This window comes from Mesoplodon densirostris, chromosome 4, assembly GCF_025265405.1.
Source record: "Mesoplodon densirostris isolate mMesDen1 chromosome 4, mMesDen1 primary haplotype, whole genome shotgun sequence".
NCBI classification, from domain to species: Eukaryota; Metazoa; Chordata; class Mammalia; order Artiodactyla; family Ziphiidae; genus Mesoplodon; species Mesoplodon densirostris.
In genome coordinates, this window is record NC_082664.1 from 144,600,133 (window position 1) to 144,614,651 (window position 14,519).

Below are 14,519 nucleotides of genomic sequence, written 5' to 3' on the forward strand. Positions count from 1 at the left end.
GCTTCGTCAATTCTGACTCAGGACACCGAGCTCCCCACCTGCTGGCCGCCCGAGGAGATGAAGCAGCCCAGTCCACGTGCCCCGCCTCCCGCCCCTGATTTCACTTGATACCAAACCAGAAACTGAAACAGGGTCAGGATTCCCAGCTTGAAGTCAGAGATGAGTCACTGCTAAGAGCAACTGCAGTAGCTGAGAAGGGGCACCAGAGAGGCAGGCCGGTGAGAGTGGGAGACAGGGTGGTGGGTTCAAGGCATTTCTCCGGGGTAGCAGTCAGGGGAGGTGCTGGGAGGGGGTATCCTGGTCCTGAGGCTGCTGGGCAGGACCAGAGAGAGGCCCTGGGACTGCCAGCTGAAGAAGCCAGTTGGGGTGGCAAGAGGCCAACTTCCTTCTGTGCCAGGTGGTGTTTTGACAAAGGGCAGGGCAGAGGGTGTAGGCTGGCTGGGAGGTGGCTGAGGACACCTGGGGTCTCAGCTGGCCCTCATGTGATGCCCTTCCTGCCGCCCCCTCTCCAGCACATCTGAGGGTCCCGGTGGAACATGGCAAGAGGCATAGATGTGGTGGCCATGGACTGCGAGATGGTGGGGCTGGGGCCCCTCAGGGAGAGCGGCTTGGCTCGCTGCAGCCTCGTGGACTACCACGGCACCGTGCTCTACGACAAGTTCATCCGGCCTGAGGGTGAGATCACCGACTACAGAACCCCCGTCAGCGGGATCACAGCTCAGAACATGGAGGGGGCCACCCCGTTTGCCGTGGCCAGGCTGGAGGTAAGAGAAGGGCCATATGCCATCCAGGCCAACACACAGATACCAGCCCCCCCCCCCCCCCCCGCCCCGCCCCACATACACACTTCCCCAGAACCTCCCCTGGTTGCCGGAGCTGTGACCTGTGACCCCAGCCATGTCAGATTCCCTTCCACCCATGCGTGGGGAGCACCAGAGCATGAGAAACCCTTTGGTGTGTCCATCACATCCCTGAGGCTTCCTGCCATCAGACAACCTTAGACTCGTGTCTGGGAGCAGCCTTCGGGGCATCTGGTACACCTTGCTGGTCTTATGATGGGGAAGCTGAGTCCTGCCTGCTGTTCCCTGCACAATGATTTGGGGGCTAGATTCCTCCTTCTTTCCTCTATACCAGCTGCCTCTGAGGAGCCCTGTGGGGGAAATGGGGGACGGGTCCTGGGTGGAGGCCCTCACTGGCTGGGCGCTTGGCAGGGCGCCCTCCTGGTCCTGAAGGACAGGCCAGCCAGAGTCCACTGAGCTCAGGGAGAGCTTGCTCCCAGACCCACCACAGGCCATCCACTCATAGAGATGGGTGTGGCACACCAAAGTCTCCCATTCTCTTGCCCTTCAACTTGTGACATCTCCAGTCTACTTTCTGTTTCTCTGAATCACTAGAAGAAAACGAAACTCAAAACTCAACCACTCTAGAAGTGGCACCAGGGTTAGCCACTCATGGGAAGGTGAACTCACCTTGGGGAAGTTCATGAAGAACACAGAGAACTGAGGTTCACCTCAATCCCACATACTGCACGTGTGCCAGGCTCCAGGTGCCAGAGATAAGCCCACAACAATAGCCCCTGTTTTCTGAGCACTGGCTACTCACTGGATGCTCTCCTGAACTCCATCCAGGAGCTCATTCATGCCTCACAAAACAGTCTGCCAAAAGTGTCTTCAGAAGTTGTTAGCTCAGAACTAAGAGGGCCAGGTTTGAATCCTGGCTTTGTTCCTTACCTGCTAAGTTACCTTGAGCAAGTTCCTCACCCTCTCTGTACCCCATTTCACCATCCGGAAAAGAAAATGGGGGTGATGACAGCAGCAATCTCACAGGATTATTGTGAGGATTGGAAAAGGGCCTGGAGAGAGTGCCTATATAAGTACTCAAAAACTGTTAGCTGTTAGGATTCTTTCCTTGTTGTCCCCATATTACAGATGAGGAAACTGAGGCTTTCTTGAACGAAACAGTGATTTGGTAGGGCTGCTGAAACAAAGTACTACAAGGTGGGTGGCTTAAACAACAGAAATGTCTTCTCTCACAGTTCTAGAGACTAGTTCTAGAAGTCCCAGATCAAGGTGTCAGCAGGGCTGTTTCCTTCTGAAGGCTGCAAGGGAAAACCTGTTCTGTGTCTCCCTCTTAGCTTTTGACAATTTGCTGGCCATCTTTGATGTTCCTTGGCTTGGAGAAATGTCACCCCAATCTTCACCTTCATATTCACATGGCATTCTCCCTGTGTGCATGTCTCACAAATTTCCCCTTTTTATAAGGATATCAGTTGTATTTGTTAGGGACTCAACCTATTCCATTATGACATCCTAACAATGACGTCTGCAATGACCCTATTTCCAAATAAGTCACATTTTGAGGTGGTTGGGGTTAGGATTTCAACAAATGAATTTGAGGGGGAATGCAATTCAACCCATAACACTAAGCAACTCGCACAAGTTCAGATAACTAGAATGTGGAAGGCTCAAAACCTCTAGAGCTGTGTGTCCAGTAGGGTCCCACCAGTTACGGGTGACAGGTGAGCACCTGAAAAGTGGCTGGTCTGTCTGAACTGAGATGTGCTGTAAGTGTAAAATATGCACTGGATTTCAAAGACTTGAATGAAAAAAGAACCATAAAGTATTTCAATAATTTAAAAATATAGATTATATGTAGAATGGTAGTAGTTTTATATATTTTTATATATTAGGTTAAATAAAACATTAAAACTGGGCTTCCCTGGTGGCGCAGTGGTTGAGAGTCCGCCTGCCGATGCAGGGGACATGGGTTCGTGCCCCGGTCCAGGAAGATCCCACATGCCACGGAGCGGCTGGGCCCATGAGCCATGGCCGCGGAGCCTGCGCGTCCGGAGCCTGTGCTCCGCAATGGGAGAGGCCACAACAGTGAGAGGCCCGCGTACAGCAAAAAAAAAAAAAAAAAAAAAAAAAAACATTAAAACTAATTTCACCTATTTCTCTTTACCTTTTAAAATATGGCTGGTGATGATTTAAAATTACATGTGTGGCTCACGTTATGTTTCTTTCTATTGGACAGCACTGTTCTAGAGGTACTAAGAGGGTACTAAGGAGCCTTGAGGAGGGGGCAGAGTACATCAGGGTGGTCCTGGAAAGGCTCCATGAGGCTGGTGCTATTTGCCAAAGGGGAGGGAGGAGTCTGTGTATGCAACTCAGTGGACCATAGAGAGCCACTGAAGATTCTTGAGCAAGAGCATGGCAGGATCAAAACCACTGTCAAGAAAACCTGAATGGGGGTGCTGGGGAGATGGATGGGAGTGAGGAAAGAGATGGCAGCAGAGAGAAGAGTTAGAGACCCCAGGGAGCAGTGCCTTAGTCATCAGTAGCATCCAGAGGATCGGAAAGAAGGAAACATTAGGACAGAGGAGAACAAAGGTGAGTCACCGAGAAGGGGAGGGCAACACGAAGAAAGGTGGTGTGGTTTAGGTGCCGATGGGAGACCCAGGGATACTACATGGAGCTGCCCACACTCAAATCCCCACTGAGCAGTCAGGTGGGCGGCTTGGCCCCATCCCTTCTCCTCCTCCCCAGCCTCCCTCCCCATCCCAGCAGCAGAAAGGGCAGAAAAGAAATGTGATTCTCTGGACACCCTCCAGCACTGGCCTGGGAGTCAGGACACCTCGGTCCTCATCCAGACTTGGTGCCAAAATGCTTTTGTTTCTCAGTTGGAGATTATGCCGGGCCCTTCCAGTGTGTAACAAGGAGTGCCGTCCAGAGTAGGCACTTAACAGCTGTTCGAGGAGGGAGGCGGGGATCTAAAGACCAGGCAGCTCTTTGGAACCACATCTGCGGTTCACATTTCCTGCTCCATCACTTACTGGTTTGTGTGACATTTGGCAAGTTACTGAAACTTTCTGAGCCTGAGTTTCCTCATCAGTGAAGGGGGAGTACTAATGCCTCTTTCCTGGCCTTGTGTAGGTTGGGTGTAGTGATGTTGTCTGTATCCCTAAGCACAGTGCCTGGTTCATGGCTGATGGTCATCAATGTGCCTGTGGAGAGAACAAGGCAGAAAGTCAAATTTTACAACCCGTCTCCTCTCCAACTTCCCTTGAGAACCTCGGTCTTAGATTCTGGCCCTCGTTTTCTGCCTGCTGCACAACGTATGCTCCCTGCCCATGTCTTCTACCCTGCTGCCAGAGACACTTCCCCAGGCCTGGCTCAGATCATAGCCCCCGCTCCCATCCCCACCCCCTGGTTCAAGTACCTCCAAGGTTCCCATTGCCTAAGGCCTGGCAACCCAACGTCCATGGTCCTCTAAATACCACCTACCTACCTGTTCTGCCTTCTCTCTCAGCTCAGCCATCGCCCACCGTGCTTCAGACCCAACCCTACTCTCTCCCATGCCCCATCCCTTTCCCTAGAAATACTGCCACTCTGGCAGGCCCAGGCCAGAGGAGTCCTGTGTGATGCCCTGCCCGACCTCCTCACCCTCCCCACCCACAACTCTACCCCCCTGGGGGTCTCACCCTCCTTGCTATAGCCCACACACTTCCTTTCTTTCTTTGGCTGTGCCGCCCGGCTTTCGGGATCTTAGTTCCCCAACCAGGGATAGAACCCGTGCCCCCTGCAGTGGAAGCGCTGAGTCCTAACCACTGGACCGCCAGGGAACTCCCATAGCCCACACGCTTTAGAGCTTGCCTAGCCACACACACGGGTCTGTCTAGCTCCACAGCTCCTGCCATGTACTTTATCTGCCCCAGGTTGGATATTGTGCTTTGAACATAGAAGGTGCCCTGAGAATGTTTGTGGGATTGGAGTTGAATTGATTTTCACAATACAGGAGTTCTGGCAGCTGTGTGAAAGAGAATTGCCTCTGCCCTCGTGTTGGCCTTTGCTGTCATAATACAGTAATACACGTACAGCCCAGGGGGCAGGGAGCAAGCACTGTCTTGATTTATTTTTTAAAAAATATTTATTTATTTATTTATTATTTATTATTTATTTTGGCTGCGCTGGATCTTTGTTGTGGCATGCAGGATCTTTAGTTGGGGCATGCGGACTTTTAGCACACTGTCTTTAGACTTGGCTGGATGTGGGTCCAATCCCAGCTCTGGCACCTGATTGCCCTGTGTCCTCTGGCTTGTTGCTAAACCTCTCTGTGCCCCTCAGTAGGATCCTCTGTAACACAGGGGTGATGAAGCAGCACAGGTGTATCCAGCATCATGTCCAGGCCCTGTTCTAAGCACTTGTCATACCCCACTACCTTTAGGCCCCACCACAGCCCCGGGAGGTAGTTAACTAGTATCATCACCCCATTTCGCAGATGAGCAAACTTAGGCACAAGGCTGAGCAAACTGTCCAAGAAAGGGGTGGAGCAGAGACTCAACTTCTGGCCTGAGGGCTTGCTTTGTGATGTTCTGATCCTGTGATCAAAGTGTGTAAATGCGCACTGTGAAGGCTAAGTGCCTGATGTACGAATGGGTAGTGTCGGCGCAGCGTGGGAGTGAAACTGTGGTATGAGGCAACCGCCATCATCTGTTTTCATGAACGAGGACGCTGAGGCACCTTGACCTCACTCATCACCCACAGTATTTTTTTTTTTTTTTTTTTTTTTTTTGGCGGTACGCGGGCCTCTCACTGTTGTGGTCTCTCCCGTTGCGGAGCGCAGGCCCTTTGGCCATGGCTCACAGACCCAGCCGCTCCGCGGCATGTGGGATCTTCCCGGACCGGGGCATGAACCCATGTCCCCTGCATCGGCAGGTGGACTCTCAACCACTGCGCCACCAGGGAAGCCCACCCACAGTATTTAATCCCAAAGACCAGGCTTACAGATCCCAAGCTGTGCTGGGGAGCCCCCAAAGGGCAGAAGCCTATTAGCCATTTATCAGACCCCACAAGTCCAGGCGACACCTCTCAGCTGAGCCACCAGCTCACCAGGCATTGGTTTCTTGCAGTCCTTTTTCAAAGGTGGCTCGCCAGCCTGTCTCTTCCTGCAAGTGGGCCTGGCTAGCAGTGAGCCATAGACCAGGCCTTAGAAGCCAGGTGGCCTCCAGGGAGCCACTGAGCCCCCCAGTCCACCTAGGGCCCATGCAGCCACGAGGCACAGGATTTTGAGGGGGCTCCTCTCACCCCCTTTTCTGTTTTTTATTTTTTGTAATGGGATGACATTGCTTTTATAATGCAAGGTAACTGCCTTGTTATCTTCTGATGCCTATAGGTCTCACTGTCATCCAGAACGGTGGTTCTCAGTGCAGATGTGATTTTGCCCACAAGGGCAAATCCGGAGGCGATATCTGGAGGCATTTAACAATATCTGGAGGCATTTTTTTTTTTTTACAGTAAGATCAGGTATTTTTATTTTATTTTTTAATTTTTATTTTTAACATCTTTATTGGAGTATAATTGCTTTACAATGGTGTGTTAGTTTCTGCTTTATAACAAAGTGAATCAGTTATACATATACATATGTCCCCATATGTCTTGCATCTCCCTCCCTCCCACCCTCCCTATCCCACCCCTCTAGGTGGTCACAAAGCACCAAGCTGATCTCCCTGTGCTATGCGGCTGCTTCCCACTAGCTATCTACCTTACGTTTGATAGTGTATATATGTCCATGCCACTCTCTCACTTTGTCCCAGCTTATCCTTCCCCCTCCCTGTATCCTCAAGTCCATTCTCTAGTAGGTCTGCATCTTTATTCCCGTCTTGCCCCTAGGTTCTTCTGACATTTTTTCTTTCTTTTTTTTTAATTTTTAGATTACATATATATGTGTTAGCATATGGTATTTGTTTTTCTCTTTCTGACTTACTTCACTCTGTATGACAGTCTCTAGGTCCATCCACCTCACTACAAGTAACTCAGTTTCGTTCCGTTCTATGGCTGAGTAATATTCCATTGTATATATGTGCCACATCTTCTTTATCCATTCATCTGTTGATGGACACTTAGGTTGCTTCCATGTCCTGGCTATTGTAAATAGTGCTGCAATGAACATTGGGGTGCATGTGTCTTTTTGAATTATGGTTTTCTCCAAGTATATACCCAGTAGTGGGATTGCTGGGTCGTATGGTAGTTCTATTTTTAGTTTTTTAAGGAAACTCCATACTGTTCTCCATAGTGGCTGTATCAATTTACATTCCCACCAACAGTGCAAGAGGATTTGGAGGCATTTCTGATTGTCATAAGTGAGGTGCAGAAGGCTGCTACTGACATCCAGTGGCTTGAGGCCAGGGATGGTGCTGAATGAACATCCTACAATGCACAGGACACACACTCACACCAAAGGAGTATCTGGCCCCAAATGTTAGTAGTTCCAAGGCTGAGAACCCTGTTCTACAGAGAGCCCCACAGATCAGACTGTCAGCACAGGAAGGAACCTGCGAGGAGACCAAGATCCAGAGAGGGGTAGTGACTTGCTAAGGACACACAGCAAGCTGGGCTACAACTCAGTGCTCAGATGCAGGGCTCTCACCTGACAGGTCAATGCTCTTTTAATTCATTTTTTAATCTAACGGTAATTGTCCATAGACTGTAACTCATTTTTGTAAGTAAATGCTCTTTTAATGTTAACCTGGTATGCTGAGTAGCATCCAGCCCATGCCTGGGATTGGGGAATGATAATGACACTCTTAGTTTGCAGATAAAGAAACTAAATCTTGTGTGGCATCGTGGTTTAGGTGGGAAACAGAAAGGAAGCCACAGTAGCTTGTAAACAGGGACTGGTTTCAGCTGTACCAGTGCTGTAGCCCTTGCCTGGGTCGGAGTGCCCTGTTGGGGCCCCAGCACCTGGCAGGTCTCTCTGGGGCTCAGCCAGATGGAGGAGGATGACTTCGTCATCCAGGTTTACCCCGGGTAAGCAGACAGAAGCTGGGGACAGGGGCACCCAGAGAACTTGGCAGGGCACGGAAGGAAAGAGGGGGACCGGGGCCGCTCCTGAAGATGACAGTAGGGGACCTGGGCCTCCACAAGGGCAACATTCTTCAGAGTCCCTTATAATCATGTCTCCTGGCAGCCAGGAATGAATGAATGGGCAGATGGAAGAATAGATGCATGATGGGAGCAGTGGGCTCTAAGGGGCTGGACAGGCATCCATGCCGGGATTTCCAAACTTGGCAGATGGGAAGAATACCCTGGAACATTTGCTAATGCCCCTCCCCTGGTGGTGTTGATTCCACAGGTCTGGAGTAGCACCCTGCCTGCCCTCTGGATTTCTAACAAGGGTCTCGGCTGATTTTTTTTATCAGGCCTGGGAAATACTTGGACTAGAGGGAAAACACAGTGGAAATAGAATTCGGGCAGACACCAGGGCCTGTCACTCCTCTGCGTGTGACATGGGTACACACCACTGGCACCCCCCCTTCCCCTGTTGGTAAGATGGTATGACAATCCTCGCCTCATAGGGGCCATATTCCTGATTCAAGAAATCTTCAGTGAGTGCCGTCATGGGCCCAGCAGTAGAAATTATTAATTTCCACCCTGAAATTAATAATGCTAATATAATCCCTAGGTTCTCAGTAGGTAGTAATAATAACAGCTCTGATAATAGTGACAGGGTCAGGCAGATCCGGACACCGCATCTCAGCCATCAACTCACCAGCTGTGTGACCTCTCTGATCCACAACCCCCTTCACTATAAAACGACACTAAGAATATCCTTGTTGAGAGGCCCCATGATGAGGTGAGGAAAGTACCTGGCCCAGTGCCCGGCAATGAGAACAGATCGATGCATGTCCCTTTCCCCCACCCACTCCAGTTCTTTCCAGGAATTTGAGCCTCCCTCCCCTGTGTTTGACACACCTGCCTCATGACACTGATTCAGGGCAGGTCCGAAGCCAGCAGGTCACACAGCCCTGAGGCCCCTCCAGCTGGCCTCCACACCACCCTGGGTTTCCCTCCCAGCCCTGCCACAGAAAGTCCGTGAAGCCTCACCTCCCCAGGCCCTCACCTTACAAATGGGGAAACTGAAGCCCAGAGACCATCTTCGACCTCCCTGAGACCACAGAGCGAGTCCCAGCAGCCTTCCCCTGCCCGGTGCCCAGCATCTTTGTCCTGAAGAGTTGGCATCTCTCTGCTAAACAGACTGTTCTCCTCCTTTCCCTGCTTCTTCCTTCCTTCTGCTTGTCCACCTCTTATTTGTCTCATGATGAGTCTCATGGTCCTGAATGTACCCCTCTCCCCCCGCCACCACCGGGACCCAGGGGCTCGGGAAGTGATGTATTTCCCAGGAATCTATCTCACAATGACTCCACCCTCTTAGGCCTGGGACTGGCTGCTGTGGCTGACTCTAGGGTGGCACAGTCCCCTCAGAGCTTTGTGTGAACTGGGCCTGAGTCAGCTCATAGACAGGAAAACAGGCCCCATTGTTCAGAAACATAAAGGATGTCAGCAAGGAAAGGCGTGTGACCCACAGCTGCCCAGCACAGCCACATCCACTGGCCCTGGGCCTCTACCCCTCCACTGCGTGCTGCCTGAGCCCTTTCCTCCACATGTAGGGTTCCCCTCGAGCCGCTGCTCTGAGGTCGTGTGCCCTTACTACTCAGGGTGACCCACAGACCAGCAGAATCAGCACCACCTGCTAGAAATGCAGAATCCCACATCCGAATCCAGATTTTGGTGAGATTCACCAGGGGATTCCTAAGCCCAAGTGTGACAAGAACTGGTGTCCCTCAGGAGTGGCCCAGCTTTATTCTTTGAGTGCTTTCTCCAGTCCCTAGGTTGGGCGAGGGTCTGTCCGGAGGAGGACCCCAAGAAAACCATGGTACCGGTGGGGCAGGCTGGTGACATTACCTGTTGACGGTGGATGGACCGACTTTGCCTCCAGTGCTGTGACCGTGGACAGGTCACCTTGCCTCTTGGAGCCTTAGCTTCTTTCTGCAAAGTGGCCACAAGGGGGAGCAAGTCAAACGCCCCATGGGATGTCTGGGGAAGCCACTAGAAGCAGAAGCAGGACACGGGATGGGATGGCGTTAGCCATCCAGAGGGCTCCTTCCTGGGGCACAGAGGAAGAGACGAAGGCTGCCGGAGAGCTGTCCTAGGTGGGCCTGAGATGGCCATGAGCTGCCCTTCAGCTGGCGCCTGGTACAGCTCGCCCCAAGGGCCCCCTTCCGTCCTCCCCAGTGGCAGCCAAGGGAAGGAAAGGTGACCCACCTGTGTGGCCAGTGATCGAGGCTCTCCATAGGGCCACCGTGGGAGAGGTGGTGAGAACGGAGACCTGGGAATACGTGCAGGGCACAGGACTGGGGCACCCTGAGGGCTGCCCTCTGCAGCTTGGCCACTGGGCTGGCGGAGGCCTGGAGCAGGCGGCTCTTCCAGTATAATGTGGTGGTGATAAGCTGGTTTTGAGGGCTGGCCCTGCCACGAACTAGCCGTGTGACTTGTCCCAGTTATCTAATGACTTAGCTTAGCACGTCACCCCAAAACCTAGTGCTCCAAACAGTGTCAATATTTATGTCTCTCAGGCATCTGCAATCTGGGCAGGGCTCGGCAGACGGGGACAGCTGGTTGGCTGAGGCACCTGGCAGGCCCGGGATTAGAATCACAGGATGGTTCGCTCACCCACCTGTGCCGTGGCTGGTGCTGGGGCTCCTTGGACACATCTCCCTACGTCAGGGTGGTCCCCCAGCATGGTGGCTTCAGGGTAATTCAGGGCTCCCGGGACACTGGCCCCACAGAGAGATCAGAAGTCACAGAGCCCGGCCCATATTCAAGGTGAGGGGAATTAGACTCCATCTTTTCTGTGAGGAGTGTCAAGGAATCTGCAAATATTTTAAATTCATCAGAGTCACCTTGAGTAAATTACTCCACTTCTTAGCACTTTAGTTTTTTCAACTGCAAAATTCAGTTAAACACAACCCTCCCTCATAGCTGTATGGGTTTTCTATGGCTGCTATAACAGAACTGTAGACTGGGTGGTTTAAAAGAACGAAAATTTATTGTCTTACACTTCTGTGGTTCAGAAGTCCGATGTGGGTCTCACTGGGCTGAGGTCAAGGTGTCAGTAGGGCTGTGTTCATTGCTGGAGCCTTTGGAGGGGGATCTGTTTCCTTGCCCTTGCCTGCTTCTATGGCTGCCCCTGTTCCTAACTCTCAGCCCCTTCCTCCACCTCCACAGCCAGAGGCAGCCTGTCCAGTTCACATGTCAGATCTCTCTGACCTCCACATATAAGGACCTTGGGATTATGCTGGGCCCACCTGGATCATCCAGAAACTCTCCCTATTTTAAGGCCATTTGATTAGCAACCTCAAGTCCATCTGCAACTTTAATTTTCCCTCGCCATGTAACATGTTCACAGGGCCTGGGGATTAGGGAGTGGGCATCTCTGGGAGGTCAACCAGCCTGCCACAGGAGGGCTGTTAAAGGGATTAAACAACATAATGTATGTGATGCACAACGAATGCCTGGCTCATGGGACCATGGCCATTGCTATCACACAGAAACCACGGAAGGAGTTGTGATGGGCCTTCCGGCATCACTAAACTGTTGAGGGTGAAGGGGCCTGGTCCAGTCTCCTCATTTTATCGATGATATATATGTTCCAAGCCCAGAGAGGGATGGTGATTTGCTCATAGTCACACAGCAAGTCCAGGAGGACTTTGCTCATAGTCACACAGCTCAGGCCAGCCCCCCGTGATGGCACCAAGTTGCCCCAGACCCACCTGAAGTACCCTGGGTGACGTGTAGGGTGTGTGTCTTCCTGGCCAGATTCGGCAGCTCCTCAGAGGCAAGCTGGTGGTGGGTCATGACCTGAAGCACGACTTCAAGGCGCTGAAGGAGAACATGAGAAACTACGCCATCTACGACACGGCCGCGGACAAGCTTCTTTGGCGTGAGGCCGGCCTGCTGTACTGCCGGCGTGTCTCCCTCCGCGTGCTGAGCCAGCGCCTCCTTGGGCGGTGCATCCAGGTGAGGACCACCCCTCTCCCAGGCTGGGGCCAGACTGCCGGCTCTGGGGGCCTGGCCCTTCCCGCTAGGACTGTAAAGTCTCCCAGTAGCTGCGGAGCAAATATTTGGCCCCAAAGATGCTCAGCCTCCCCTTAGTCCTGAGAGGCTGTGTGCTGTGAGAGGGTAGGGGTTTCTCCAGGAGGGCAGGGCGTTTATGTGAGAGCTGACCCGGGAAGCCCTGGTAGAGCGAGGATGAGCAGCAGGGAAGGGAAGGCACCCAATCAAGGCATTTTTGTGTGTTTTCAAAATCATGCCAGTTTCCCTGTGGGTAACTGACGCTTAATCCCCCTGCCCAACTCTGCAAAATGGTGTAGAGCACAGAGCGCAGATGTATCCAGGGTGCCCCACTACTTACACACACCTCCCTTTAGGCAGGAACTGATGCTGCTCCCGGGGCCCTAATTCCTCAGCACTTGCAGCCACAGACAGAGCAGGCCCCCCCAGAGCCCCAGGCAGAAGCCTCTGGAATTGCCCCCCAGATAGGAAAGCAGCAGATATCCAATGAGGGGGGTTCCAAAAGTGAGAGAGGGACCCTGAGCTCAAACCCACAGGCAAAGCAGTCTCCAGGAGCCGGCAGGCCTGTGCTGGGGCCTGGGAGCTCACCGAGGTGGAAGGGCCCAGGGAGGTGGGCTGGACACTAGGAGCTGCGGCCACACATGGGCCCTTCCAGCTCAGCGGATGTTTATGAAGCACCTGCTCTGGGCCAGGCTGGACCAGAGGCTGAGCACCTGGGCGAGCAAGGCCCAGCCCATCCTTGAGAAACTCGTGGTTGAACAGAGGGTGGCCCGAGACCTGAGCATCAGCACATCTGTGGGGCTTGTCCACAGAGGGGAGGGCAGGTGTCCTGGAGCAGGGACGGAGGACGGGGGGCAGGCAGGACACCAGGTCTGAGTGGAGTGTGACGGGGGCGTCTTAGTGGAGGAGGCAAGAGAGGGGGCGCCGGGGAGCGGAGAGTCCGATCCCCAGCCTGAGGAGTGGGGGGCGGCTTGGCTGGGGAGCAGGAACGTCAGGGGATGGACCTGAGGTTGGGCCCCTCTGTTGGGCTTGTGGCACCAAGGACCGAGGACAGAGTGTCAGCACGTGGATTCACTGAAGAGCCCTGTTCACGTGCTGAGCAAGGAGCCCCTTAGAAACATCTGTGTCCACATTCCTCGGTGCCCTGGGGCTCCCTGTGAGAACTGCTTCAGCCCCTCTCGGTCGGAGGCCCAGTCTGCAGTGCCCGGCCCACACCCAGCGGATCGTAATCACCTGGAGGGCACAGGCTGGCCCTCAGGATGCTGGATTCTGTGCCTGGCCATGCCTGGGTCTAGTGCTAATGGGTGAAGCCAGGCCTGCTCCAGCCACCTGCTGAGTACAGGGTGTCAGAGGCCTGGGGAGACTCACCCACTGACCCACTTCAGCCCCGGAAGTCAGGGTGTGAGCAGGGAAGGCCCGGGTCACATGGGCGCCTGGATTCAGCCGCACCCCTAGTCCCCACTCTGTACATGTGTCTGCAGGACAGCGAGTTGGGACACAACTCGGTGGAAGACGCCAGGGCAACAATGGAGCTCTACCGAATCTCCAGGAGAATTCGAGCACTATGAGGGCTGCCCGTCTGGTGGTATTCAGGCCCCGCCTCAAGGACTACAGACCTTCATCTCTTCAAAACAAAAATGCCCTTGTTTTTGGAAAAACATTTTTAGCAATAAAATGGCTCTATATTTTCTCTACTCCCTCGGATTCTCCTCTTGTCTTTTTCTTTCTTCTCTCTGAGCCGGGTGTTGGTGGACACCACCTAGCACTGAAAGGACAACGAACACTTGAGCCAGGATAGGGACAAGTGTCAATTTCCTTAACATCTTGAATCCTGTGGGTCCAGGAAGAAGTTCCTGTGACTTAATTAATACCCATGCCTCAGGGCTTCCCTGGTGGTGTGGTGGTTGAGCATCCGCCTGCTGATACAGGGGACACGGGTTCGAGTCCGGGAAAATCCCACATGCCGCAGACCCATGATGTTCCCCATTACCTGCGCCAGTCCCCTGCCCTGTCCCCTCCCCCTGGTACTTTAGCTCAGGGAGGAAGGAGCGCAGAGGGACTCGACTGAATAAGGGGCCTGCGAGCCTCGGGAGGAGTTTTCAGCCGCTTTCCCCGCAGTCGGGAGGAGGGGCGCTGACGCTGCAGCCGGACCCTGCGCCTCCCTTGCCCCGTTTGCCCTTAGGACGCTCAGGCCGACCCCCTCCCCACGCCCCCCAGGCCCCGCGAGCCAGGCTGAGGGCAGGGGCGAGAGGAGGGACCGAAATTCCCCGGGACCACACGCTGGGGGCCGCTCTTTCTGCACAGCAGCGGGGGGTGGCAGCGAACCCCTGCCCCTCAGAAGCTGATCTTGCCCTGCCGCCAGGGCACCGGACCAGGCGGACGGTCTGCGCCCACTTACCCGGCCCACCGTCCCCACGACTGTCGCGGCTTCGGCCGCCGGGGCTCCTCCAGAGCCGGCAGCCTCAGCGAGGCCGCCCTCCCCTCGGGCTCCGGGGCACTTCCGTGACGGCGGAGGGAAGAGACCCCGAGCCGGGAGTTCCAGCTCTGCGGAAACGCGGGCTCCGCTCTGGGCGCAGCGGGTGGGACAGCTCTGCCCCGAGGCCTTCCGGG

At 53.8% G+C, this 14,519-nt stretch overlaps 1 protein-coding gene across 1 annotated transcript; it reads left to right on the forward strand.

Annotated features, from left to right (window-relative positions):
* Window positions 1–13,524, forward strand: ISG20 (interferon stimulated exonuclease gene 20). Its single transcript, XM_060095311.1, has 4 exons — window positions 1–218; window positions 513–764; window positions 11,655–11,855; window positions 13,391–13,524. Exons 2-4 carry the CDS (start codon window positions 537–539, stop codon window positions 13,475–13,477), a joined length of 516 nt encoding a protein of 171 aa, XP_059951294.1. The 5' UTR covers window positions 1–218; window positions 513–536; the 3' UTR covers window positions 13,478–13,524.
* Window positions 13,525–14,519: the final 995 nt, after the last annotated feature.